At 40.9% G+C, this 25,419-nt stretch overlaps 2 protein-coding genes across 3 annotated transcripts; one reads left to right on the top strand and one right to left on the bottom strand.

The window, feature by feature from the left end:
- Positions 1-231: 231 nt before the first annotated feature.
- UBR7 (ubiquitin protein ligase E3 component n-recognin 7) lies at positions 232-17,138 on the bottom strand. The gene is made up of 11 exons (XM_055555826.1): positions 16,932-17,138; positions 14,892-15,025; positions 14,230-14,290; positions 13,256-13,351; positions 12,145-12,198; positions 11,679-11,784; positions 9,531-9,739; positions 9,207-9,356; positions 8,535-8,697; positions 6,932-6,993; positions 232-2,488 (listed from the first exon to the last, which is right to left on the bottom strand). Exons 1-11 carry the CDS (start codon positions 17,079-17,081, stop codon positions 2,396-2,398), a joined length of 1,278 nt encoding a protein of 425 aa, XP_055411801.1. The 5' UTR covers positions 17,082-17,138; the 3' UTR covers positions 232-2,395.
- An 88-nt stretch (positions 17,139-17,226) lies between these two features.
- On the top strand, positions 17,227-25,103 carry GON7 (GON7 subunit of KEOPS complex). 2 transcript variants are annotated; one of them, XM_055555992.1, is made up of 2 exons: positions 17,227-17,543; positions 17,776-18,052. In XM_055555992.1, exons 1-2 carry the CDS (start codon positions 17,336-17,338, stop codon positions 17,880-17,882), a joined length of 315 nt encoding a protein of 104 aa, XP_055411967.1. In that variant the 5' UTR covers positions 17,227-17,335; the 3' UTR covers positions 17,883-18,052. The 2 variants fall into 2 exon arrangements, with proteins under 2 accessions (XP_055411967.1, XP_055411968.1); XM_055555993.1 differs by lacking the exon at positions 17,776-18,052 and adding an exon at positions 23,990-25,103 and having other exon boundaries at positions 17,247-17,543.
- Positions 25,104-25,419: the final 316 nt, after the last annotated feature.

The raw sequence follows: 25,419 nt of genomic DNA, 5'->3' as shown, positions 1-25,419 counted from the left end.
GTGTGTATATGCGTGTGCACCCGTGTGAAGGAGCTCTGCTGGCAAGACCTGAGATCTGGGGTGTGTGTGCTGGGATCAGGCCACATCATGCTGGGGAGACAGGAGCCAGCCCCTCCGCTGCAGCAGGCCCCAGGGCGGCTGGAGCTGCCGCAGTGGACTCACATGGTTCCTGCATCTGCAAACGGAGGCCATATACATTTAAATGTGACGAGAAACCATCTGAAAAGCCACTATTTTGAATTGATTTATTTAAATTTTTACAGAAACCTGATTAGAGTTAAGTATGTAATTATAAGTCCAGTAACAATTCTACAAAAATGCACATACAATGCCAGAACTCCTTAAAAGTAACTAATATCGTATTCTTATTTTGCATAAAACATGCATTAATATCAACTGCCACATGTTGGCCAAAATCAGTCTCTACAAGAAGAGACGGTCCAATACAGTCAATAAGAAAACTAGCTGTGAACAACAGGTTTAAAAAAAAAAAAAAAGAGGTTTTCTGGTTAACATGAGAGGAACAGTACCTTTCCTAAAACAAGCCCTTCAGCACTGGGGGTTTGCTTGTGCTGCACAGTGATGCTGAGACTTGGTCCTGACCTGTCGTAAGAAGAAACCTTCTGGTGGGTAAATCATATGCCTGAGATGATAGAGCCTTTCAGGCCATACTGGTATACAATTAGTATCACCTTGCAGAGAGGGGTTCAAAAATCCTCAGGCTTGGAACAGACAGCTCCCAAGCTGGGGGTGGCGGCCCTCTCGGAGATGCCCGGAGCTCTGGCCCTGGCCACTTCAGCCTTCCACAAGGCCAGCTCAGAGCACACACGCCTGTCCTGTGGCCACGAGATCTTCCCGCTCCACACATCACTCTTCCTGGGGATCTGTAATTAGGAGGTCTGAGGCAGAAAAACGTGAACTGTACTTTTTCTTGAAGGCCTTTGCCTTCTGTAGGCCGAGTTCACCATACTCAGGGATCGGTGGGTACTTATGACTGCTGGACACACAAAAAATATTAATATACACTTGTGGCCCCAAAGCCTCAAATGCTTATAGTCACACACCTCAAAGTGTGTCGTCTACCATCAGGAAAGACCATGCTCCTCCAGAGGGAGAGAGCAGCTGAGGGCTCTTGTTTATTGAAAGGTGTTTTCCACACAGACTGAGGGGCTTTAAAGACACTTCAAACCAACTGAAAGGACATCCCCTCAAATATGGGCTTTTATACAACACCCCATGAGGTTCTTCGAAAGAAGATCTCACAGTTATTAGGGACTCAGCTGCAGACTGACATTAGGGACTATTCTTTACTTAAAGCTCACTATCTGCGCGGCCTGGGGCCTTGTCTGGGATCTCCTCCAGTCTGCCTCTCCCAAAACAGGGCACTCACTGGCCCTGCTCCTTACAAGTAGGCTAAGCCAGTATGTTTTTTCTTCAGCACAGATTTAAGGGGGAAATAATTTACTGGGCTTCTAATAACATTTTCTTAACAGAACAATATCAAAATAGGTCTATTCTTAATATATGCTTATGAATATCCCTGATAATATAAAGAAACTCGGAGGACTTTGTAAACCACCAAGATTTCACAGGGTAGTACCTGGTCTATTTTCTAGGCAGCAGAGAGGGACTAGTCTTGATATAATGGCAGATTTTCTCCAGGAAGCCCTGTGAGCACTACAGTACTGAAATTCTAATATTCTAGTGTCAGTAGATTTGTGAATGACATTTCCACTTTAAATTTGTTAGTAAAATTTGTAACAAAGGTAGGCTTCCTCAATCCTGCCATCAGTCAACCTCCTTGCCTGTGACACACATCTAAACCAAAAGCTGCAGTCCTGGCTAACTCCGGAGGGTCAGCCTAGATGAAGCAAGCTCTGAGGTCCCTTCTAGGCCATGACCAAACCTCAGAACACAGGGACAAGGGAGAGAAGCAGACCAGGCTTGAGGAAGCTTTGACCCAAGGCACCACGATCAGAGGGGTGAGGGGACCTGTGGAGCTGACAGGAGGGCTTCTGCAACACTCCTCAAAGCAGGTCCTGGAAGACAGAGGCTGCGGCAAAGTAGACACACTTGGGAGTTAAAACAACAAATCATTAAGGGGGTAAAAAAAGATGAGTTTACTTTTTCAAAACCAAATCAAACTTCTTGAAAGTTCTGAACAAATAACCCTGGCTAGACTGGGGTGGGGTTGGGGGGCTCAAGTCTGTGGAATGAGTTGCATTTAGCTGAGTCAGAAAGAAGAATGCTGGTTGTGAAATCAGCATAAACATTGTGGCTACTGTTGTTAAGGAGAGTGAAGGAAGCTCAAGGCTGGAGGAGGAAGCGGCCTCTTTTATTCCTGGAACAGGAAGTGGGTCTTCCTCCGCCTGGATAGAAGGCGCCACACTCCTCTCTAGCTGCAATAATACTGCATCCCATCCACTCTTCTTCTCTTTTTTGACTGAAATTCTTCAAAGAACTGCTGGATGTCCTCTCTCTTAACCACCTGTGGATGGAAAGCAAAGATTAGGAATGCTGAGTGTGGGTTCCACTGCCACCCTTGGGTTCCTCATTGAAATGAGATGAAAGGGGGACTTCCATGTGGTCCGGTAGGTTAGGGATCTGTCTTGCAGTGCAGGGGATGTGGGTTCAATCCCTGGCCGAGGAACTAAGACTCCGCATACTGTCCAGCACTAGGCCCGAGCGCCACAGCTAGAGAGCCCGTGCACAGCAAGGAAAGATCCTGCATAATGCAACTGAGATGCAATGCAGCCAAATACATAATATTTTTTTAAAGGGAGAAATGAAAGCAGTAGCCATCTAACAGGACCATTTGAAGAGCAGATGAGATGTAATGCCTGTGCAAGCCCTGCCTGGCACAGAGTAGGCTCTCTATGAACACTGTCAGCTGAAGAGAGAAGTGACAGAACCGCATGAACACTGAGGGCCCCGAGGTCTCCGGAGGACACTGTGCTCCCTCGAGACACAGCTGTCCTGGGATGTCCCTCAGTTCCGCACAAGCACCCCAGCAAACAAAGGTGGCTTTTTTGACACTTGTGCTCTCTCCTTTATACTGAAGGAAAAAAAAAAGAAGAAACCTCAAAACTCTTCTCTCTTTCAGGAGTCCAAAATTAAAGACATTTGCTATATAAACAGAAAAATAATTGGCAAAAACTATGGAAGCATTACTCTCAGTCAATGGAATATCCATGTTATACAATAACAATGAGAAATTTATCTTGAATTTTATTGGAAAAAGGATTAGAGCATCACACAGAAGTGTTTATGATTATCAGCAAAACAGAACATTAAAAATAAGAAAATAAGGGGGAATATGGATTAAAAAAGTAAACCGGGATGACCCAGAAGGAGTTCCTGCTTATTCCAAGAGGGAGTTTGTGCCACAATTGACAGGTTTGTTGATGTGGGTTTTACTTTTTATTGTTTACTTATTTATCAGGATCCTAGTTCCCCGACTGATCAGGGATTGACCAGGGGACAGACCCATGTCTCCTGCTTTCAGATAGGAGTCTTAACCACCGGGGAAATCCTGATGAGATGTTTAATTACAAAGGCAGCACACTGTTACCAACATGATTTTTAATTTTGTAACACATTCTTATTATCATGAGGAAATAAAGCTGGGGTACGGAGAGAGAAAGAGAAAAAGAAAGTACTGGAATGCAGGGACCAAGGAGGAGAAAGAGAAGGAAAAGAGAAGACAAATACTTGTGTGTAAAGTGAAAACTTCCCCCTCCTGTCCCCAGGAGTGAACGTACAAACATCCCCAAGTGGCAAAGCCAATGTGAATAACTCACTGGGGTAAGATACTGACTAATCCTTGAAAAAGTTCACATTTTGTCAGTATTCTGCCAGACTGGTAGCTGACACTGACAATAAGCTGGAGGTCAACCAGTGGGAATGAGAACCCCTCAGACTCAAGATGGAGACGGCCAACACACACGGAGGCCACCGCAGCTCAGAGCGCTGAGTGGCTGGGCTTAGGAATGTCCACTCTCAAACGCTAATAGGTAGGATACGAGGGAGTTCCGATGTGAAGCCTCTGTCCCTCACTTGGATCACAGACATTACACACTGAAAGGCAATGCAAGGAAACCATTTCTCTGGCAAGGATATAGTAGGAGGAGACTTAAGAGCCCACAAACTATAGAGTGTGTCATTTTTAGTTTCCAGACCTCCTCAAATGGTCACAGCCAACATAAAGAGTAGAAATATTAAAGATGTTTATTAAGTCACTAAGTTGTGTCCAGCTCTTCTGCAACTCCATGGACTGTTGCCTGCCAGGCTCCTCTGTCCATGGGATTCTCCAGGCAAGAATACTGGAGTAGGTTGCCATTTCCTTCTCCAGGTGATCTTCCCAACCCAGGGATCGAACCTACATCTCCTATATTGGCAGGCCAGTTCTTTACTGCTGAGCCACTGGAGAAGACCTAAAAATACTTGGGTCCAATAGTAAAATCATTTTATTGGTTTGTCTCAGAAAATGTGTAGTTTCTAAGTCTTAAGTCAGACACAAACATTAAATAAAGGGCAGGCCATTATTTGACAACATCTAGACATTATTATGAAAAACAAAAAGAAAAAAAAGGAAACAAACCAAAAATAGACCACATTATGGACAAACACAAGCAAAGCAGACAAGCTTTATGACAACTTAAGGTGTTTGTTTGTAAAGATCTAGTTAGTAATGTTGAAAACAAACAATAAAAAATATTTTTTCTGTCTTTCAAACCATCACACAGGATTTAAAAATTACCTCAGACTCATTAAGAATGGCTCCAGTGATAACAAAGATCCATATGTTGAAGACAGGTGTGAATACTCTGGATAAAATTGTTTCAAATGTGAAAAGCAAAAGACACTACACCTACTTTTTTCTTGTGTGTGATTTTAAGTGTGTGTGAAACAAAATCAATAATGAGCACAGCAACCACACACTACACAGAAGCAGAGGCACAAGTGCACACGCTGACACTGCTGACTGACACAGCTGGGAGGCCTGGAACGGCCACTGACAGTGCAGAGCTCAAAACAGTGACGCCCGCGGACGCCTGGAGTTCCAGTGAGAGAAGGCGGAGGCCGCCTTAAGCAGAGGACAGCCTCTGCAACAGAAATGAGAATAACTGACAGTTAAGAGCTGCTGGGAAACCAAAGGACATCCACAGGGACAATGAGGAACATTCTCTAAAAATGAGCAAACGGTTTCAGAAGGCTCTTTACCCTCAGACTCCACAATTCATTCTGCTGCAAGGCAGCAGTGCCAGCCATCCAGGCAGCTACAAGTCCTTCCCACGTTGATGAGAAAGCGCTCGGCCTGCAGACTTCTCCCAAGAAAGCAAGTCTCAGGGCATGTCCTAAGTGTCTGTCAGATCCAGGTCTGACTGCGTTAGTCTGTCTGGCGGTAGCAGAGCAGAACATTTACTGTCTAGAAGGACAACTGTAGGCCATGAAGAGAAAAGTTAGGTTTTATTTTATATCTCCCTTTCGAAGATAGAAAAGTATTTTAGAAAAAAATCCCATCATAAACACATATGAGTAGTAAAGAGTTAGAAAGTATTTGAAAATTCACCTGGAGAACTATTTCAAAAGATTAGACACTGTAGGGACGCCCCTAGTGATCCCTACAATGTTAACCCTACAGTTACCCTAGTGGTCCCTACAATGTTAACCCTACAGTGGTTAAGAATTCACCTTCCAATGCAGGGGATGTGGGTTTGATCCCTGGTCAAGGAACTAGATCCACATGCCCACGTCGGCATCTAAGCCCACGTGCTAAAACTAGACAAAAGTTGCCCTGCTTCAACTAAAGACCCCGTACATCACAACTCAGACTGACAGAGCCAAATCAATAAATAAATGAATTAAAAAAAAAAAAAAAAGATTACACATTAGAGTTAGTGTCGCTCTTAAAAGTTGTTAGACTGTCCTAACCAGCAGGACAAATATTTTAGCCCCCAATTATCAAGTTCTTTTATTCTAAACTACAGAACCCCAAGTCACAGAAAAGAGGTCTGGCTTAAATTTTTTTCCTGACTGGTCATTTTTGTTTCCTCCTCCAAGAAATCCTGCTGGATGATCAGGACTGGGAGAATCAGTATGGCCAATCCAATGGCCCCTCCTAAGCTACAACTGCTCTCTCAGGATCCTGGGTGGCCACTCCATCCCTCATCTGGAGGCTCGGGCAGGACTCCTAATGTGGCTGGTCACTACTGTTCATCTCCCTTCCCTCTGCCTGTACTACACTCTCAGTCATCTTTTTCATCAGAGAAAATGATCTATGGAAAATAGTATGGAGGCCCCTCAAAAAAAGAAACAGAACCACCATATGATCCAGTTAATTACTTCTAGGTATATATCCAGGTTTCCCTGGTGGCTTAGACAGTGAAGAATCTGCCTGCAATGCGGAAGACCTGGGTTTGACACCTGGGTTGGGAAGACACCCTGGAGGAGGGCATGGCAACCCTCTCCAGTATTCTTGCCTGGAGAATCCCCAGGGACACAGGAGCCTGGCCAGTTACAGTCCATGGGGTCTCAAAGAGTTGGACACGACTGAGCAACACAGCACAGCACAGCACACAGGTATATATACAAAGAAAACAAAAACACTAATTCAAAAAGATACATGCACCCCAATGTTCAGAGCAGCATTATTTATAATAACCAAGATATGGAAGCACCCTAAGTGTCCATCAAGAGATGAATGGTTAAAAAAGATGTTGTATGTATATACACACAAACACACACACCAAGGGAATATAGCTAATATTTTATAATGATTTTAAAAGGAGTATAATCTATAAAAATATTGAATTATTATGCTGTACACTTGAAAGTAACAATAAATCTGTAAATCAACTGCACTTCAAAAAAAAAGAAACTTCATTCAAAACATACAGGGCTATGATTAAAATTCGTTAACTCTACTTACTGTGCCTTCATCAGCAAATCTCTTGAGATAGTCTTTAAGTTCAGTCTTCAAGTCATTGTATTCTAAATCAAAACAACAAAGCAAAGGACATAAACTTCAGACAATCCATTTGCATTTAGGAATAAAAGACTTCCTGACCATTAACACTTGAGTATTTTAATAGTTTAATCTATTTTTCTTCAAGTGAAATCTGCATACAGATTTGTTCTCAATTTCTCCCCAATTCCCTCACTTTGACAACTGGGAACCCTCTTTCATTAAATAAACCCTCGAGGAACAGATACTCCCACTCCCAAAAAGACTGTTGTTTAAGTCACTATGTCTTATCCAACCCTTTGCAACCCCAAGAACTACAGCATGGCAGGCTTCCCTGTCCTTCACTATCTCCTGGAGCTTGCTCAAACTCATGTCCATTGAGTCAGTGATGCCATCCAACCATCTCTCCTCCTGCCCTCAGTCTTTCCCAGCATCAGGGTCTTTTCCAATAAGTTGGCTCTTTGCATCAGCTGGCCAAAGTACTGGAGCTTCAGCTTCAGCATCAGTCCTCCCAGTGAATATTCAGGGTTGATTTCCTTTAGGATTGACTGGTTTGATCTCCTCACAGTCCAAGGGATTCTCAAGTCTTCTCCAGCACCATGATTCGAAAGCATCAATTCTTTTGGCACTCAGCCTGCTTTATGGTCTAACTCGCACATTCGTATGTGACTACTGGAAAAACCATAGCTTTGACTCTATAGGCCTTTGTCAGCAAAGTAAAGTCTCCACTTTGAAATATGCTATCTAGATTTGTCATAGCTTTTCTGCCAAGGAGCAAGCGTCTTTTAATTCTGTGGTTGCAGACACTGTCTGTAGTGATTTTGGAGCCCAAGAAAATAAAATCTGTCACTACAGCTGAGAATTTTTTAAAAGGTTTCCCATCTGTCTATAATTCTATCTTGGACTTGTTAAACATTAAGTTTTAAAACTCATCTCACTTAATAAATTGTATTATATACATGGGAACTTGAGGGTTATATCCCTCAAGTTATAGACTCTATCCCCAAAAAGCTTTTAGTCCAATAAAGGCAAAAGGAAATTAATCAAATAGTTACATGTGCAAGAAAGAAATAACCATTCTCAAAAAAGGGATACAAAAGTAGAAACTGTCTAGGACAGAAATCATGAAAATAAGTTGGGCATGCTGGGGCAAAAAATGTAAAAGCCTGCAATTAAGGGTTTGGGAATATTTTCCCCTCTAGTGGGTTTCCTGTGAACCACTGAAGCATCTCAACAACTGTCAAAAAGATGGCATGTAATGTTCAATGAAAATTGTTTCAATGGATGGAAAAAGAAATTGATTTCCTCTTATTCTGTACTTATACATCTACCCTTAATCAAAATAGCATGCTATGGTTTCTCAAGCATGCAATTATTCTAGCATTTAACCCTGACTCAATGGAAATAGTAGCTAAATACTCAGCAATGTTACAATCAAGCAAGTATAAGTGAGGCTTACTATATAATTCCAAATTTAAACCATTTTTAGTTGTCCTCCTTCTATATAATTTTTTTAATGGTGAAGGAAACTTCATGAACTTTATGAATTTTCACAAACAATATTTACCACAAATAAGTTCCACTTGCTGGACTCTGTTCATGCTATTTAGGGTGTCCATTAGCGGGTCTCTCCTGTCAGTTGCCTGGTCAACCTTGCCTTTGTTTTCATAAGCCAGAACTGTGTCATATTCATCTGTCAGGAACAGGACATCTAGATCGCCATACATTTTCTTTAAAAAATAAAACCAGTTTTCCCCATTAGAACTGTATGTCATTCTCAGAAAGTCGACCTCATGAGAATCACCAAAAATTTGTTTAAGTTTTCTAATATCCAGAAAACCCCCAGCCTTTCAGCAGAGTTGCTTGAAGGATTTATTCTTTCTGCCCAGATTTCTCTTAGAAATCTCCCAACTTCCAGTGGATGCTGCATGATCTAAGAGATTTTTATTTAAAAACCAACTTACTGTAACTTTCAATAAATTTGTGTTTCCAAGTAATTCTATGATATAGAAAAGCTATTTTCCACTGAAATGAAGATAAATAAGAAGTACTGCATCGTTCTTAATTGCTTCCATAAACATTCAGACTGCAAACACTAATTCATAAATTTGCTTAACATTAAAAAAAAAACTTACGTTCCCTATACTCTAATATCAATTTCATAAATAAACTTTCCAAGTGTTCTTATTTTAGGCATCTGTGCACACAACACTTGATGCTGACATGGTCTGCTACTTACCATACAGTCTTTGCAGGTACACAACTTGCTCCTCCAGTTCAGGGGCCAATAGGTGGCAGTGTCTTTCTTTATAAACTGCTTAGCTTTAAGCTCCTCAAGTTTGCAGCCAGACTGTGATTCTGTGTTGAGATGTTGATTCTGAAATGCTTTCTGAAATTAAGTTTTGAAGTGTGTATTTTAAACCATCATCGTTTTCAAAGTTTAGATTTTGTAAAAGAATTTCTTTTAGGCAAAAGGTACAACTGAAACCCAAAGCTACATAGCTTACAGAATTAATTTTGCTTAAATTTTATTTCTTTTACAGCTCAGATTTCATTTTGTTACCTGGAGATCAGATTCAGAACTAGAGCTGGTACACGGTTCGTTTGTCTGCTCTGCTTTAACTTCCTTCACAATAGCCTTTCCATGTTCTGGAACATCCTCTTCGAGGGCATTATCTTGATGAGCTCCATTTTCAGTTTTGATAACTTCTTGATCGCCTACTCCATCAACATTCAGCACCAACCCATCATCTTCAGTAGTTACTTTTGTTACTGTGGGTTCAATAAAAACACACATACACACACACATCCACACCAGTGAGACAATGAAATCACTTCGTTTGATTAAAAAATACTTCAGAATCTGGAAAAGGAGAGAGTTAACCTTAATCTCTGGAATAATGAGAAAGGAAATAACACTTTTTTAGGTTATGCCTGCCTATTCTAAAGTGTCAAATAACAGAAAATTTTAAAATATCAATCACTAGTGGGAAGGGTGGGTTCAAGAGGGAAGGGATATATGTGGCTCAGTGGTAAAGAATCTGTCTGCCAATGCACGAGATGCAGGAGATGCAGGTTCAATCCCTGGGTCAGGAAGATCCCCTGGAGGAGGAACTGGCAACCCACTCCAATATTCTTGCCTGGAAAATCCCATGAACAAAGCCTGGCAGGCTACAGTCTGTGGGGTCACAAAGAGTCGGACATGACTGAGCAACTGAGTATGCATGCATGTGCAACATACACCGTAGAGGCACTCAGCTGATACCCTTCACTGTACAGCAGAAATTAACACAACACTGTCAAGTAATTACACTCTAGTAAAAAACAAAATGTGAACCAAGAACAGAAAAAAAAACCATCTGGAAAAAAGAGCTAAAAAAATATATCAATCACTATTTAAACATTTTATATGTAAATGAGAAAGGAAAATACTATAGATGTTAAAGACCCAGGGACACCAAAGAAGCAAGAGGCAATAGGAAGAGATTTAGCTGCAAACACAGAAGAAGGGTAGTTTTGCAAAAACAACAGGTTTTCTTTATGCGAGGAGGAAATTAGAAAGGACGCTTGCAGAGACAGAAATGACAGAGAACAGAGAAATGACAAGGGAACTCACACTGCAGGATGGCTTTTCAGTTTATTAGGAAATGAGGCCATCTGCTGACAGGGAAGGAAATGAAGAAGGGGCAGAGGGGAAGGGTTAAGAAAATCCAGTGAATGAGAAAGATTCAGGTCCAGCAGAAAGTGAGACGTAATTGAAAAGGATATGAACAGGCTGATTTGTGCTGATGTATGGTAGAAACCAACAGAGTAATTATAAAGCAATTATCCTTCAATTAAAAATAAATAAATTTTTAAAACACACACACACACAAAAAAGCATATGAACAGAAAGAGGACACACCAAGTACAAGAACTTGGAGACAAAACAAAAACGCAGGATGCTGCTTGAGGTTTGTATGGTGAAGTGTTCCCTAAAGGTGAGAAGGGCAAAAAATTATGAGGCTGGAACAACAGATACTATGAATTACTACCATTTAAAAAATAAACACATATAACATTAAGAGTAAAATAAAGTCTTTCATACTTAAGAATATTCATTACTAATTAGTGGTTTGGGTCAATTTCTTAGAGTACAGTAAAAGCATTAGGTGACAAACTGTGACCACCTCCTCCTCGACCAATAGCATGTCTTGTATTTAAGAACAACTTGTTGGGTTCTGTTATCTTTCAAAATCCCCTTAAAAACTGCTTTCTCCATTTTCTCCAATTCTGGTCTCATCCATATTCTGCATCATGCCATTTAAGTACAAATTGGTTCTTGGCAGTCACCCAATCTATCTATAAGCACCTTGTGGAGAAGGAACAGATCTTATACTTTATACTTTTTTCTATACCTCAGAGTCCCTTAAAAATGGAACTCTGTTCAATGTTATGTGGCAGCCTGGATGGAAGGAGAGTTTGGGGAAGAATGGATACATGTATACATATGGCTGAGTCCCTTTGCTGTTCACCTGAAACTATCACAGCATTGTTTGTTAGCCATTCCCCGGTACAAAATAAAAAGTTTAAAAATAAACCCCATAAAATAAAGTAAAGTACACAGTGAAAAACATAGTAGCTACAACTTACTGAACAAATTGTACTGATTTGTATTGTACTGAACATACGGCCCAAGTTGGAGGCATGCCAACTCCACAGAGACTCTTACCTGCCAGCTGTGCAGCATAAGCCCACAAGAAAGAACAGCGCTTCATGCAAGCCTGGCACACCATCTCTTGGAAATCCCCACTCTCAGGAGGAATGGCGCCAAGATGCTGTGAACACAGAAAACCAAGTTATTTTCCTTGTGATCACCAAGTTGTCCAAAAAGTTCATTATTTTATAAAATATTGCCAACAGTACATTGATCATATCTCTATAGTATTTTTTAGAAGGGTAGTGATAATGTGAAATATAATTTAATTCCAAAAGACAAGATTTTTTGGGACTTCCCTGGTGACCCAGTGGCTAAGACTCTGTTTCCAATGCCAAGGGCTTCGGTTCAGTCCCTGGTTAGGAAAGTAGATTCCATATGCCACAACTAAGATCAGACTCAGCCAAATAAATAAATATTAAAAAAAAAAGACAAGATCTTTTCTTTGACAATGGGATTAAAAAGTCAAAGCTCTCCTCACCCTTCCATGAAACCAATCTTCACAGACTATACACTGGATCATCTCATCTGGAATCTAACATAGAAAAGCAATTTGTTTGTTAATGATTACAGTGAATTCATGGGGTTCTCAAGACAAGAACACTGCCAATCCCTTCTCCAGAGAAGCCCAGTGTGCTGCAGTCCATGGGGTTGCAAAGAGTCAGACATGACTGAGCGACTGAACTGACTGACAATGAACTCTGGAATATCAAAGTAAATCTGGCACACATTAGAATCAGATATTAAATAATTCTCTACCAACTCTGTAAGGCCACTATCCACATGCAAAAAGTCAAGGAGACATGGAGAAACAGCAATTCAAGGGGTCAAAGAAGTTCTTTCTCCATGAACTGGGGTTACAAAAGGATTACATCGAGATAACCACTTTGTGAGTAATTAGCAAAACTTTCATATCAGTTACTTACTATCTGATTCCCACAAAACTTTATGAGTAATATATTTTCATTTTACACATAAACCCAGGCCCAGGGAGGTAATGTGAATTGTAGCAAGTTGTACAGTGAATTACAGAATTTTGCCTTTGTCAAAAGAAAAGGAAACTAGAAATTAAAGCACACATTCACTCACTTATATGTGCACAGAAAAAGGTCTCAAAATATATACACCAAAAGTGTTAACAGTGGTTATGTCTAGGAGGTAAGAAGGTACAGGAATGAGGAAGAATAAAAATTCTTTTAAAATTTTGCATACACCTCTAATTGAAGTTTTTAAGATAATCCAGTTTGTGCACCCTATTTTCTCTCCTTGCAGGAATGCGAGACGTTGAAGGTCATTTTCTGGAAAGTATTCAGAGAAAAGGAGCAAACAGGCAGGCAAAGAGAGGGAAGAAGGAAAAAGTTCTGGCCTTGATAAAGTCCTGTCCAATATTTCTCATGAGGTAAGAAAGAGAAAAATAGTTGGGCTCTGTACTACTTGTAGCTTTAGGTCAGAGTCATAAGAAGGAATAAATCTAGAATACTTTTACAATCCCCAAATCCCTGCTGAACAGCTAAAGGGCCAAATATGACAAGAGGCTGGGGAGTTAAGGCTGGAGATGACACAGTCCTGGTGTTGACCTCCAAATCTCTTACCTCATCTTCAGGATCAGGGTAAGGTCTCTTGCAAACGCAGTACAATCCAAAAAAGTTGTCATTGTACTTATTGCCAGAATTTATCTTTGCTTTGTCCTGAAAGATATTAATTTCAATATAAAACATGGCCTAACTTTATAATTTCAGGCATCATGGAATTTATGTATTCAATAAATTTGTGCACTAAATATCTGTACCCGCCCCCCTCCCCTGGAAGCTAGTCTTCAAAGTATAAGGGGAAAAAAATCATCCTATAAAGTAATACTTTCTCCAGGATACAAGGAAAAAATAAAATTTATTTTCTATACCTTCTTTGTACCAATTGGGGGAGAATGAATCACAAATTTTAACTAACAATCTATGGAAGCTGACACTGGTCTAGAATTTCAAGATATTTCTTAATGCCCAGCTATGATAGTCAAAGCCCCCAAATTACTAGGAGGTGAAAAGTAGGCAAAGAAGTTGTCTAAAAATAATCTTTGAAGGAGGGAAAGAGCACGATAACTTTAGCAATTAGGATTGAATACAGTAAAGTCCCTTATTTTCTGTTTCATTTTTGGCATTTCACTGAAAGTTATTGTAGAAGATAGTCTTTATTATCCAAAAAGCAGTGAAAACCTTTTGCAAAAGCCCATGCTCATTACTGCCCAGTTTTATTTATTCAGTTTTAAAAGTCATACCCTTTTCTTTAAAAAGCCTTAGAGCATGAGCACAATCAACACAACTGAACCTGAATCACTTTAGAACACTACCCCCAAAGTCTTTCATATTAATTACAATCTATAGGTAGGCTCTGAACAGGTTACTTAGCTTTCCAACAAATAAATAAATGGGGTACAGTCTAACACTGATTTGCTCATTTGCAAAGAAGAAGCACAGAACTTCCTTTTTGAAAATTCTTGGTTTTTATCCCCTAGGACAAATACCAATCTTAGCTACTTTTCATGCATTTATCGTTTGCTGTGCTTACTTACAGGAAATAATTTGCATTCCAAATTTTTAAACTTGCTGTTTCCACAATCACAACGAAAATTTCTGAAAGAAAGGAGGAAGAGCCAATTTTAATTTTTCTTCTAAATTTAAAAACTACTCTTTACATTCATATCATAGCCTCTTCCCTTTCAACTGGCTTCTAGGATCTAAAAATTGGACTTGGTTGTTGTTCATGTATCCAATCTGCAATTTTCCCAAGCATATTACAATAAAATATTTAATAATTCTATAAATTAACATGTGTGTGCTGTGTGCCCAGTCGTGTCTGACTCTTTGCGATCCCATGGACCGTTGCCCACCAGGCTCCCCTGTCCATGGAATTGTCCAGGTAAGAATACTGGAGTGGATTGCCATTTCCTTCTCCAAGAAATTAACAAGCATGAAGACAAATATCTGTATCTCTCACATACACACATAAAACAGTGGCAGAATAGCAGTAGTCGTCTGAGTTTGCCCCATAATTATATTTTAAAAGGTCCCCTGGAAAAACTGTTCTTTCCAATTATATTATATAAAACAGTTGCATTAAAGTTTACCAGAGTACAACTACTTTGAATGCAAAAACATGATTAAGAAAAAAGTGCAACTGGAAAAGAATCTAAATATTTGAAAACCATCCAGCATCAATCTCTGACCATTTTACCTTTTTGTGTACAGCTCAAATAGTTTATGACTTCCATGACATTCATAACTGCAAGCCAGGCAAATTCCTGCTGGTTCTTCTCCCTCTGGAGTGCAGGTACTGCAGGCATACAGTGCTTGTCTCTTTACTGAACCCTAAAAGACAGCCCCAAAATGGAAAAAGACAGAAAACTGATGAGACATTGGCAGAGTGACCCAATGCCCATACTATGATCTGAGACATAACTGAAATCAGATTATCTGTGGTCAAGATCTTCCTGTAAAAGCCACTGAGACTAATAAAAAAGCATATACAACAGAATACCAAAACATGGCTGCAGGTTTCATACACACGTTTCATATAACTTTTTCTCAAAGTGATAGAAGTTAACATTTTCAGTCAGCTGTGAATAAGCCAGTCTGCTTAACTATTTTAACACATGAAAATACAGGAGAATGTGTGTAAGCTTATGTAAGGAATAATCATACTTTAATTTTGGAATATGCTTGTGATTCCACCAAAGAGAACACCAATGTATTAAATGAATCCCTTTGATTTTAAGATGTATGCTGACATATTTAGAGTTGAAGTGTCATGGTCTGAAATTTATTTTCAACTGGTTCGGGAAAAAAACCAAAGTATATTACAGTGAAGAAGTAAAAGATAAAACAAATGTGGTAAAATGTTAAAAAGTGAATATATGTGAAGATACACAGGTGTTCATAATATTATTTTTTCATTTTAACTGTAGACTTTAAACGTTTCAAAATAAAAAGTTGAAAGAAAAGCAAATCCTGATAATGGCTGCCATCTTCCGGGAAGAAGGGAGTCCCAGGAAAGCTTCTGTGATGCTGGTAATGTTCTATCTCTTCATCTGGGTGGTATGCACCTGCAGGTGTTTTCGGTTTTGCTTTCCCAAGACTTATACATGGTTTCTGCACTTTTCCACATATTTTACAACAATACAAAAAAATTTTTTAAGGAAGTCTGTTTTAAAAATCTAAGTACGTTTCAAAAATAACACGTATAGGCTTTTTTAAAAAAGGCAAACAGAGAAAAAGTTGTTTCAGTAGCGACCAAAGGTTTTAAAATGTCAGCCAACATTAAACACCTCTGATACCAGGTGTATTAAAAAAAAAAAAAATCTAACCACTTTGCAGTATAAACTCAACTGGTCATTGATGACAACTGGTATTGTGATCTCAGGCCACACCACATAAAGACCCCACGTCTCTCTCCCCATCCTGCAATGTTCCACTCCACCGGCCTGGAAGGCAACCTCTTCTTCCTATCAAGCATCATCTCTCATTAGTTTTCTTCTACCACCTTTGTCCATTTTTTAACCTAGAAACAGAATGAGTCACCAAACACTACGTCACACCCCCTTCAGTCCTTGTTCCCACCATTTTCCGAATGCCATCTCTCCTCCTCTCCTCCCCTTTCCTTAGACAGTGCCAACAGCTGTTCGGGTTCCGGTCTATCCCCCTGGGGGGCCGACTGCAGACAGACGTGGTACTTGCTTCCTCTCGCCAAAAAACCAGCTAGCACTTGTCAAACTAAATTGCAGAGGAACCAGCTGTCCAGGAGTCCAGCCTACGCGGAGAGATTTTCAAATCCAGAGCCCTCTCCTTTAACTCTGCTTTGACTCTCCCGTTTAGTACCCAGCAATACTCTGAGGATGGGAAAAGTAGGGACAAAAATACTCAGGATGTGAAAGGTCACAGGGTTGGTTTGGTGGAAAGCGGCCGGGGCACCGAGAAGAGACGAGGAAGGAAGGAAAGAGCAGCTGCTCCGGGGCCAAAACCGGAGAAACGTCGGGGGCCGGAGAGAGGAAAATCGAGAAAGGAGGGGCGTCCTGCTGGCCACAGGTTAGGATGGGGGCTCAGGAGACTAAGGGTAAAAGGGCACCTGGGCCTGGGATGGGGACTCCTACGACCAACAGCTGAGCCGGACCACCACGGGGTGCCGGCCGCGGCCGGCGGGAAAAGAGAGGGTAAGGCGGGTGGGCAAAGGGAGGTTGAGGGGAGCCTGGGGGAGGCGAGGCCCGGGCCGCGCGCCCACCTGCGAGTAGGAGCACTTCTCCGAGTCACTGCCGCCCAGGACGGCGCAAGCCTCATTCTCCAGTTCCTCGTCCTCCTCAAGTACATCGACCAACGATACCACGGGCTCCAACTCCGACTGTCGCCCAGCTGGCTCCTCGGCTCCGGCCATCCTCAACTGTCACCCGGACCGCCGATCAGCCCCGGCGGAGGCGGGAAAAGCGTCCGCGAGGGGCGGGGCCGGAGGAGGCGGGGCCTCGGTGCCAGACACCAATCCCAAAGGCAGGGAGCGAAGGAAGGGGGAGGAGCGACTTCCGACAAACGGAAGTCAGGCCTCTCCCTTCTCCGCGCCTGCGCCCGCGGCGGGCTGGTTTCCGTTTCCGGTGGCGCCCTACTGTGGCGCGCTCCTGAAGCGTAGCGGTCGCTATGGAGCTGTTGGGAGAGTACGTCGGACTGGAAGGGCAGCGACAGCAGCTACGGGTGCCCTGTGAGGCGCCGGGCGTCACCGACCCTTTCCAGAGCTTGTTGTCCGGTGTGGCTCAGATGAGGGAGCTGGTGACTGAGCTCTTCAGCTCTCAGGTACAGCAGGAAGCACAGGACCGGGTGTCGGCGGCTCCCGACGAGGCCTTGGACGGTGAGCTCTGAGACGGTTCTGGGAGCGACAGGAGGGCGGGCAGGGGCGCCCGGAGTGGGAGAAATTTGCTCAGGGAACCTGTGTAGAGCGACAAACTTGGAGAAGGTGAGCCTTGGGGGAAGAATTCCAAATGAAAAATTTTAGCTGTTTTCGCCAAATTTGGGCGGTACCTGGACTCATTTAGCAGGACTGCTTTTCACGATTCTCTTTTCATTTATGTCACACAAAAAAGGTACTGAACGCCTACGGCCCTGTGCCAGTCACTGGGCTGAACTCTGGAGAAAGAATGAAGTGAATGCGACTCAGTTCCTGTTCTTGTGGAACTCTGTGGGAGGTTAGACAGACAAACATTCTTATTAAAGAGTAGAAGGAATGACCCTAGACTTCTCTGTAACTATTGCAAACCTGGAGAACCCAAGAAGGCTTCAGAGAGAGCATGACTTGTAAGCTGGGCTTAGATGGATGGAAAGGAATTTTCCCAGGCGTGAATTTACAAATATGTTTGGAAGACTGCCATCTATTACAAAATAGGAACAGGTTCTGAAGATTGAAATAGATTTCAGATGAAAAAGGCTTCACTGTCAGGCACTCCTTTCATTTCCCAGTGTGGTAGGTGCAGTTTGAAAGCACAAATGGAAAATTGAACTGTATTCTTAAGTCTTGTCTTGAATACCCTGAGGTGAAGAACCTAAGAACTAAATATTGGAATCAGGGGTTACTTCCCCTGTTGTTGTTGTTGAGGTTCAGTCACTCAGTTGTGTCCAGCGCTGCATCTCCACGGACTGTAGCACACCAGTCTTCTTTGTCCTTCTCTGTCTCCCAGAGTTTGCTCAAATTCATGTACATTTAAATTGCAGTGCCATCCAGCCATCTCATCCTTTGTCTCCCCCTTCTCCGTCTGCCCTCAATCTTTCCTAGCAGCAGTCTTTTCCAGTGAGTCAGCTCTTTACATCAGGTGGCCAAATTATTGGAGCTTCAGCTTCAGCATCAGTCCATCCAATGAATATTCAGGGTTGATTTCCTTTAGGATTCACAGATTTCATCTTGTCATACAAGGGACCCTCAAGAGTCTTTTCCAGTACCACAGTTCAAAAGCATCAATTCTTCGGCACTCAGCCGCCTTTATGGACCAACCCTCACATCTTTACATGACTACTGGAAAAACCATAGCTTTGACTATACAGACCTTTGTCGTCAGAGTGATGTCTCTGCTTTTAATACACTGTCTAGGTTTGTCATAGCGTTCCTTCCAAGGATCAAGTGTCTTAATTTCATGGCTACAGTCACTGTCTGCAGTGATTTTGGAGCCCAAGAAAATAAAATCGGTCACTGCTTCCACTTTTTCCCCTTCTATTTGTCATGAAGTGATGGGACTGGGTGCCATGATCTTTGTCTTTGAATGTTGAGTTTTAAGCCACCTTCTTCACTCTCCTCTTTGAGCTGCATCAAGAGTCTCTTTAGTTCCTCTTCACTTTCTGCCATTAAGGTGGTGGTATCTGTGTATCTGATGTTATTGATATTTCTCCTGGCACTCTTGATTCCAGCTTGTGCTTCCTCCAGCTTGGAATAAGCAGAGTGACAATATACAGCTTTGATGCACTCCTTTCCCAATTTTGAACAAGTTTGTTGTTTCCTGTCTAGTTCTAACTGTTGCTTCTTGACCCGCATACGGTTTTGAGATTGGAATAAAAACTGACTTTTTCCAGTTCTCTGGCCACTGCTGAGTTTTCCAAATTTGCTGACATATCAAACAGCATCATCTTTTAGGATTCTAAATAGCTCACCTGGAGTTTCATCACCTCCATTAGGTTTGTTCGTAGTCCTAAGGTCCACTTGACTCCAGGATATCCAGCTCTAGGTGAGTGACCACACCGTTGTAGTTATCCATGTCATTAAGACTTTTCTTGTATAGTTCTTCTGTGTAGTCTTGCCACCTTTTAATCTCTTCTGCTTCTGTTAGGTCCTTATCATTTCTGTCCTTTTATCGTGCCCATCTTTGCATGAAATGTTCCCTTGGTGTCTCCAATTTTCTTGAAGAGATCTGTCTTTCCCATTCTATTATTTTCTGTTTCTTTGCATTGTTCATTAAGAAGGCTTTCTTATCTCTCCTTAATATTCTTTGGAACTCTGCATTCAGAAGGGTATATCTTTTTCTCCCTTGCTTTTCACCTGTCTTCTTTCCTCAGCTCTTTGTAAAGCCTCCTTGGACAACCACTTTACCTTCTTGCATTTTTCTTTTACTTTGGAATGGTTTTGGTCACTGCCTACTGCACAGTGTTACAAACCTCCATCCATAGTTCTTCAGGCACTCTGTCTGCAAATCTAATTGCTTGAATCTATTTGTCACCTCCACTGTATAATCATAAGGGATTTTATATAGGTCATACTTGAATGGCCTAGTGATTTTTCTCTACTTTCTTCCATTTAAGCATGAATTTTATAGTAAGGAGTTCATGATATGAGCCACAGTCAGCTCCAGATCATGACTGTGTGGAGCTTCTCCATCTAAAGTTGCAAAGAACATAATCAGTCTGATTTCAGTATTGACCATATAGTGATGTCCATGTATAGAGGCATCTCTTGGGTTATTGGAAAAAGGTGTTTGCTACGACTAGCATGTTCTCTTGACAGTACTTTTAACCTTTGCCCTGCTTCCTTTTGTACTCCAAGGCCAAACTTGCCTGTTTCTCCAGGTATCTCTTGACTTCCTGCTTTTACATTCCAGTCCCCTATGATGAAAAGGACATCATTTTTGGTATTAGTTCTAGAAGTTGTAGGTCTTCATACAACCAATCAACTTTAGCTTCTTCAGCATCAGTGGTTGAGACATCAACTTGGATTACTGTGATGTTGACTGGTTTGCCTTGGAAACGAACCGAGAGCATTCTGTCGTTTTTGAGATTGCACCCAAGTACTGCATTTCAGACTCTCTTGTTGACTATGAGGGCTACTTCATTTCTTTCCAAAGGATTCTTGACCACAGTAGTAGATATAATGGTCATCTGAATTAAATTCACCCATTCCCGTCCATTTTAGTTCCTGATTCCTAAAATGTCGATGTTCACTCTTGTCATTTCCTACTTGACTGTGTCCAGTTTACCTTCCAAACATTCCTGGTTTCTATACAATATTGTTCTTTACAACATCAGACTTTACTTTCACCACCAGACACATCCACAGCTGAGCATCATGCCCCCTTTAGCCCAGATGCTTCATTCTTTCTGGGGCTATTAGTAATTGCCCTCTGTAGGGCAATTACTGCCCCCTTCCCCAGTAGCATATTGGACACCTTCCAACCTGGGGGCTCATCTTCAAGCGTCATCTTTTTGCCTTTTCATACTGTCCATGGGGTTCTCTGGGCAAGAATACTGGAGTGGATTGGCGTTTCCTTCTCCAGTGGACCATGTTTTATCAGAATTCTTCACTATGACACATCCATCTTAGGTGGCACTGTGCAGCATGGCTCGCAGCTTCATTGAATAACGCAAGCCCCTTCACCATGACAAGGCTGTGATCATGAAAGTGCAACTCCTCTGTAGAGGAGCTTAAACTGTACTGTACTTTCCTTTTCTTTCCATCTTGTTTACATCTTGATAGTGCCAGATAATATGATGGAACCAACTCAGAATATTATGTGAATTTCAGACAGTAGATTGTTTCCATCAGCATGAAGTCCTGGTTCTTGGCTCCAAAAGATCCTCTCTAAACCATTGAAAATACTGTCATTGGAATAAGGACAAGTATAGATGGAGCCATTTAAAAAATGGCTTGCTGGAAAAATAACTTCTACCTTTTCTGCTAATAGTGGGTCAGTAATATCTTCATACAAGAGGACATGCTTTTGTATGTTTAACAAAGTCCCCAAAGTGTTTCAGTTTGAACTTCCTTTGTTGAAAATGGTAGAGGGACTTCCCTGGCAGTCCACTGGTTAAGACTATATGCTTCCACTGCAGGAAGCACGGGTTTGATCCCTGGTTGGGGAACTAAGATTCCTCATGCCCTGTGGTGCAGCCCAGGAAAAAAAAAAAGTGATAGAGATTAAAATGATGAATTTTATCTTATATAAATCATATCTCAATTAACAAGTACAAAGTTTTTTAAATGTAAATATTACAAAAGTGATAGAATGCAATACTAAAATGACAAATGGTGACCATTTTGTATGTACAGAAATATTGAGTCATGGTGTTGTACACCTGGTACTAACAGTGTTGTGGGTCAGTTATACTTCAGTTGAAAAAAAAAATCATCATAATGACCAAAAAAGACAATCCAATTGCCAGGTGTGCAGAAAACTTGAAGAGACAGTGCTCCAAATAAGATATACAAATGGCCAATAAGCACATGATGCTGAACATCACTGGCTTTTAGAGAAAGGCGAATCAAAGCCACAATAACATAGCATGTCATACCCACCAGGAAGGCTATAATTATAAAGAACAGTAACACGTGTTTTGACTAGGATGTGAAGAAATTGGAGCCCTCATACGTTGCTGGTGGAAACATAAAATGGGGTACCTTCTTTGGAAAACACTTTGATAGTTCCTCAGAAAAGTTAAATGTAAAATTATCGTTCGACCCAACAATTCTAGTCCTAGAGATTCTTAGTTCCACTCCAAGTTCTCCCAAGACAGCTGGAAAAATGTTCCCATAAAAACAAACGCACATATGTTCATAGCCACATTATTGATAATAGCTAAAAAGTAGAAATAACACAAATATCCATCATCTTATGAGTGGATATACAAAATGTGTATCCATCCATACAGTGGAATATTCCTCAGCAACAAAAAGGAATAAAGTACTGATAAATGCTATACAATGTGAATGAACTTTGAAAGCATAAGTGAAAGAAGGCAGACACAAAAGGCCATATATTTTGATTCATTTATATGAAATGTCCAGAACAGACAAAGCTGAGGGGTAAGAAAATAGATTTTTGTTGTTGTTCAATCGCTCAGTCGTGTCCAACTTTTTGTGACTCCTTGGATCGAAGCACGCCAGGCCTCCCTGTCCATCACCAACTCCTGGAGTTTTATCAGATTCATGTCCATTGAGTTGATGATGCCATCCAACTATCTCATCCTCTGTCGTCCCCTTCTCCTCCTGCCTTCTATCTTTCACAGTATCAGGGTCTTTTCCAATGAGTCAGCTCTTCGCATCAGGTGGCCAGAGTATTGGAGCCTAGCATCAGTCCTTCCAATGAATATTCAGGGTTGATTTCCTTTAGGATTGACTGGTTTCATATCTTGCAGTCCAAGGGACTCTCAAGAGTCTTCTCCAACACCACAGTTGAAAAGCATCAATTCTTTGACACTCAGCCTTCTTTATAACTCTTACATCCATTCATGACTACTGGAAAAACCATCGCTTTGACTATATAGACCTTTGTTGTCAAAGGGATGTCTCTGCTTTTTAATATGCTGTCTAGGTTTGTCATAGCTTTCCTTCCAAGGAACAAGCATCTTTTAATTTCATGGCTGCAGTCATCATCTGCAGTGATTTTGGAGCCCAAGAAATTAAAGTCTCACTTTCCATTGTTTCCTCATCTATTTGTCATGGAGTGATGGGACTGGATGCTATGATCTTCATTTTTTGAATGTTGAGTTTTAAGCCGGCTTTTTCACTCTCCTATTTCACCTTCATCAAGAGGCTCTTTAGTGCCTCTTCTTTTTCTGCTATAAGGGTGGTGTCATCTGCATATCTGAGGTTATTGATATTTCTCCCAGCAGTCTTGATTCCAGCTTGTGCTTCATCCAGCCCAGCATTTCTCATGATACACTCTGCATATAAGTTAAATGAGGAAAGTAGATTAGTGATTGCCAAAGGCTAAGGGGAATGGGAAGCGAAAGTGAAAGTCGCTCAGCTGTGTCCGACTCTTTGCAACAACATGGACTATACAGTTCATGGGATTCTCCAGGCCAGAATACTGGAGTGGGTGCCCTTTCCCTTCTCCAGGGAATCTTCCCAACCCAGGGATAGAACCCAGGTCTCCCGCAATGCAGTTGGATTCTTTACCAACTGAGCCACAAAGAAATCCCAGGAATACTGGAGTGGGTAGCTTAACCCTTCTCCAGTGGATCTTCCCAACCCAGGAAGGGGAAGTGACTGCTAATTGGTATGAGATTTCTTTCTTGGAAGATGAAATGTATTCTAGAATTAGTGATGATGGTTTTATAACCTAGTGACTATCTAAATCAATAATCTGTACACTTTGAAAGTGAATTTTATGGTGTATGAATTATATCTCCAAAAAAAGGTGATAGAAGGGAAAGGTTTTAATCATAATTCCTGCAGTCTTTTTAACTGTACATATTGCTAATTTGATATGTGCATTGTTTTATTAATCCCTGAAGTGAAATGGTCTCATTATCAACCATTTTAGCTATCTATATTTCTTTCAACCACTGAACATATTGTCATACAACAAATATTTGTTTTAAAAGGTGATGATGAAGATGATTCAGAAGATGAAAATAACACTGATAACAGAACTAATTCAGATGGACCATCTGCAAAACGGCAAAAAACACCATCTTAACTAGCTTTTATGAAATTTAAAAGACTGCTACCATATTTTATTTACCACACACTGACATTTAAGGAAGACTTGTGCTCTAATTTGGAAAGCATTTGTTTTTTTTCCCCTGGGACAGTTTTGTCAAAGAGGAAACTTTTCTTCTGTTTTCATCAAAGAAAGACATAAATGCATAGAAATGAATCCCTTTTCTTGGGTGAGAAGTCAGTTTCAGATCATGGAAATAAAATAGACATTTAATAATGTATAATATCCAGTAAGTTGGCAACTGAATTCTTACTTAATACTTTTTAAATACCCGTTGGATTAAATTGTGTGGTGTCTACATGTTTTAGCTTCTGCTTCTGTTATGAAAATATATGTCAAGGTTTATGGACAATAACATTTCAAAGAACTGACATGAACAAGTGATGAAAATGAGGTGTTAAATTTAAAAATGGCAGGTGCTTCCTTGGTGGTCAAGTGGCTAAGACTCTGCATTCCCAGTGCAGGGGGCCTAGGTTCCTTCCCTGGTCGGGGAACTAGATCCTGCATGCTGCAGCTAGAGTTTGCATGCCACAACCAGAGACCCAGCATGACGAAATGAAGATCCTGCACATGCCACAACTAGACCTGGTGCGGCCAAATAAATGTATTAGTTAATTGATTTAAATTTAAGAATGGCAATTCCATGTAAGTAGAAGGAAAATGGGAATAGTGAGAAATACTGAAGGGAAGGAGAGCCCTTGAGAGATACCCAAGAAAACCTTGAATCTACACCTGAACTCAGTATACAGACTTCTGGAGATGATACCACTCAACAGATAAATGTTTAACTTGTACCTTAAGAGAGTCAGACTGGGGTGTGCTTTTATGCTGGTGATAATGCTGTTTATGTTAACACACATATAAGTCTTTAGGTAAGCAACTTCTGTGTTGACTATAATTTAAGATATTTCATGTCATTCTGTAGTCAGACTTTGATTTTGCTTAACAAGGAACTATCAGATCCTTTAAATACATATATGTATATATTCCTAAAATGTGTGTGTGTGTGTGTATTCCTTTTCTGCTTGTCAGAGGGACTAAGGTATTTTTCATTTACTACACATATAAATGTTTCCTGATTCATTTTGATAGCTAAACTACAGGGACACAAATAGTCACAGAATTTTAAGTTGGAAGTAACCTTACAGGTGATATGATTTACTCAGAGATGAATTGAATCTTAGATATTTTCCTTGAGTTACAGAACTTACTGGCAGAGCTGGGTTATACACACAGCCTTTAAAAGATTACCATAGTACTTTCGCAGTTACACATTCTGAAATCTGTAGCTTACAAAGTACATGGTATTAA

Source organism: Bubalus kerabau, chromosome 19, assembly GCF_029407905.1.
Source record: "Bubalus kerabau isolate K-KA32 ecotype Philippines breed swamp buffalo chromosome 19, PCC_UOA_SB_1v2, whole genome shotgun sequence".
NCBI lineage: Eukaryota > Metazoa > Chordata > Mammalia > Artiodactyla > Bovidae > Bubalus > Bubalus kerabau.
Note: the sequence above shows the minus strand (reverse complement) of the source record. Positions and strands in the feature narration are given on the sequence as shown.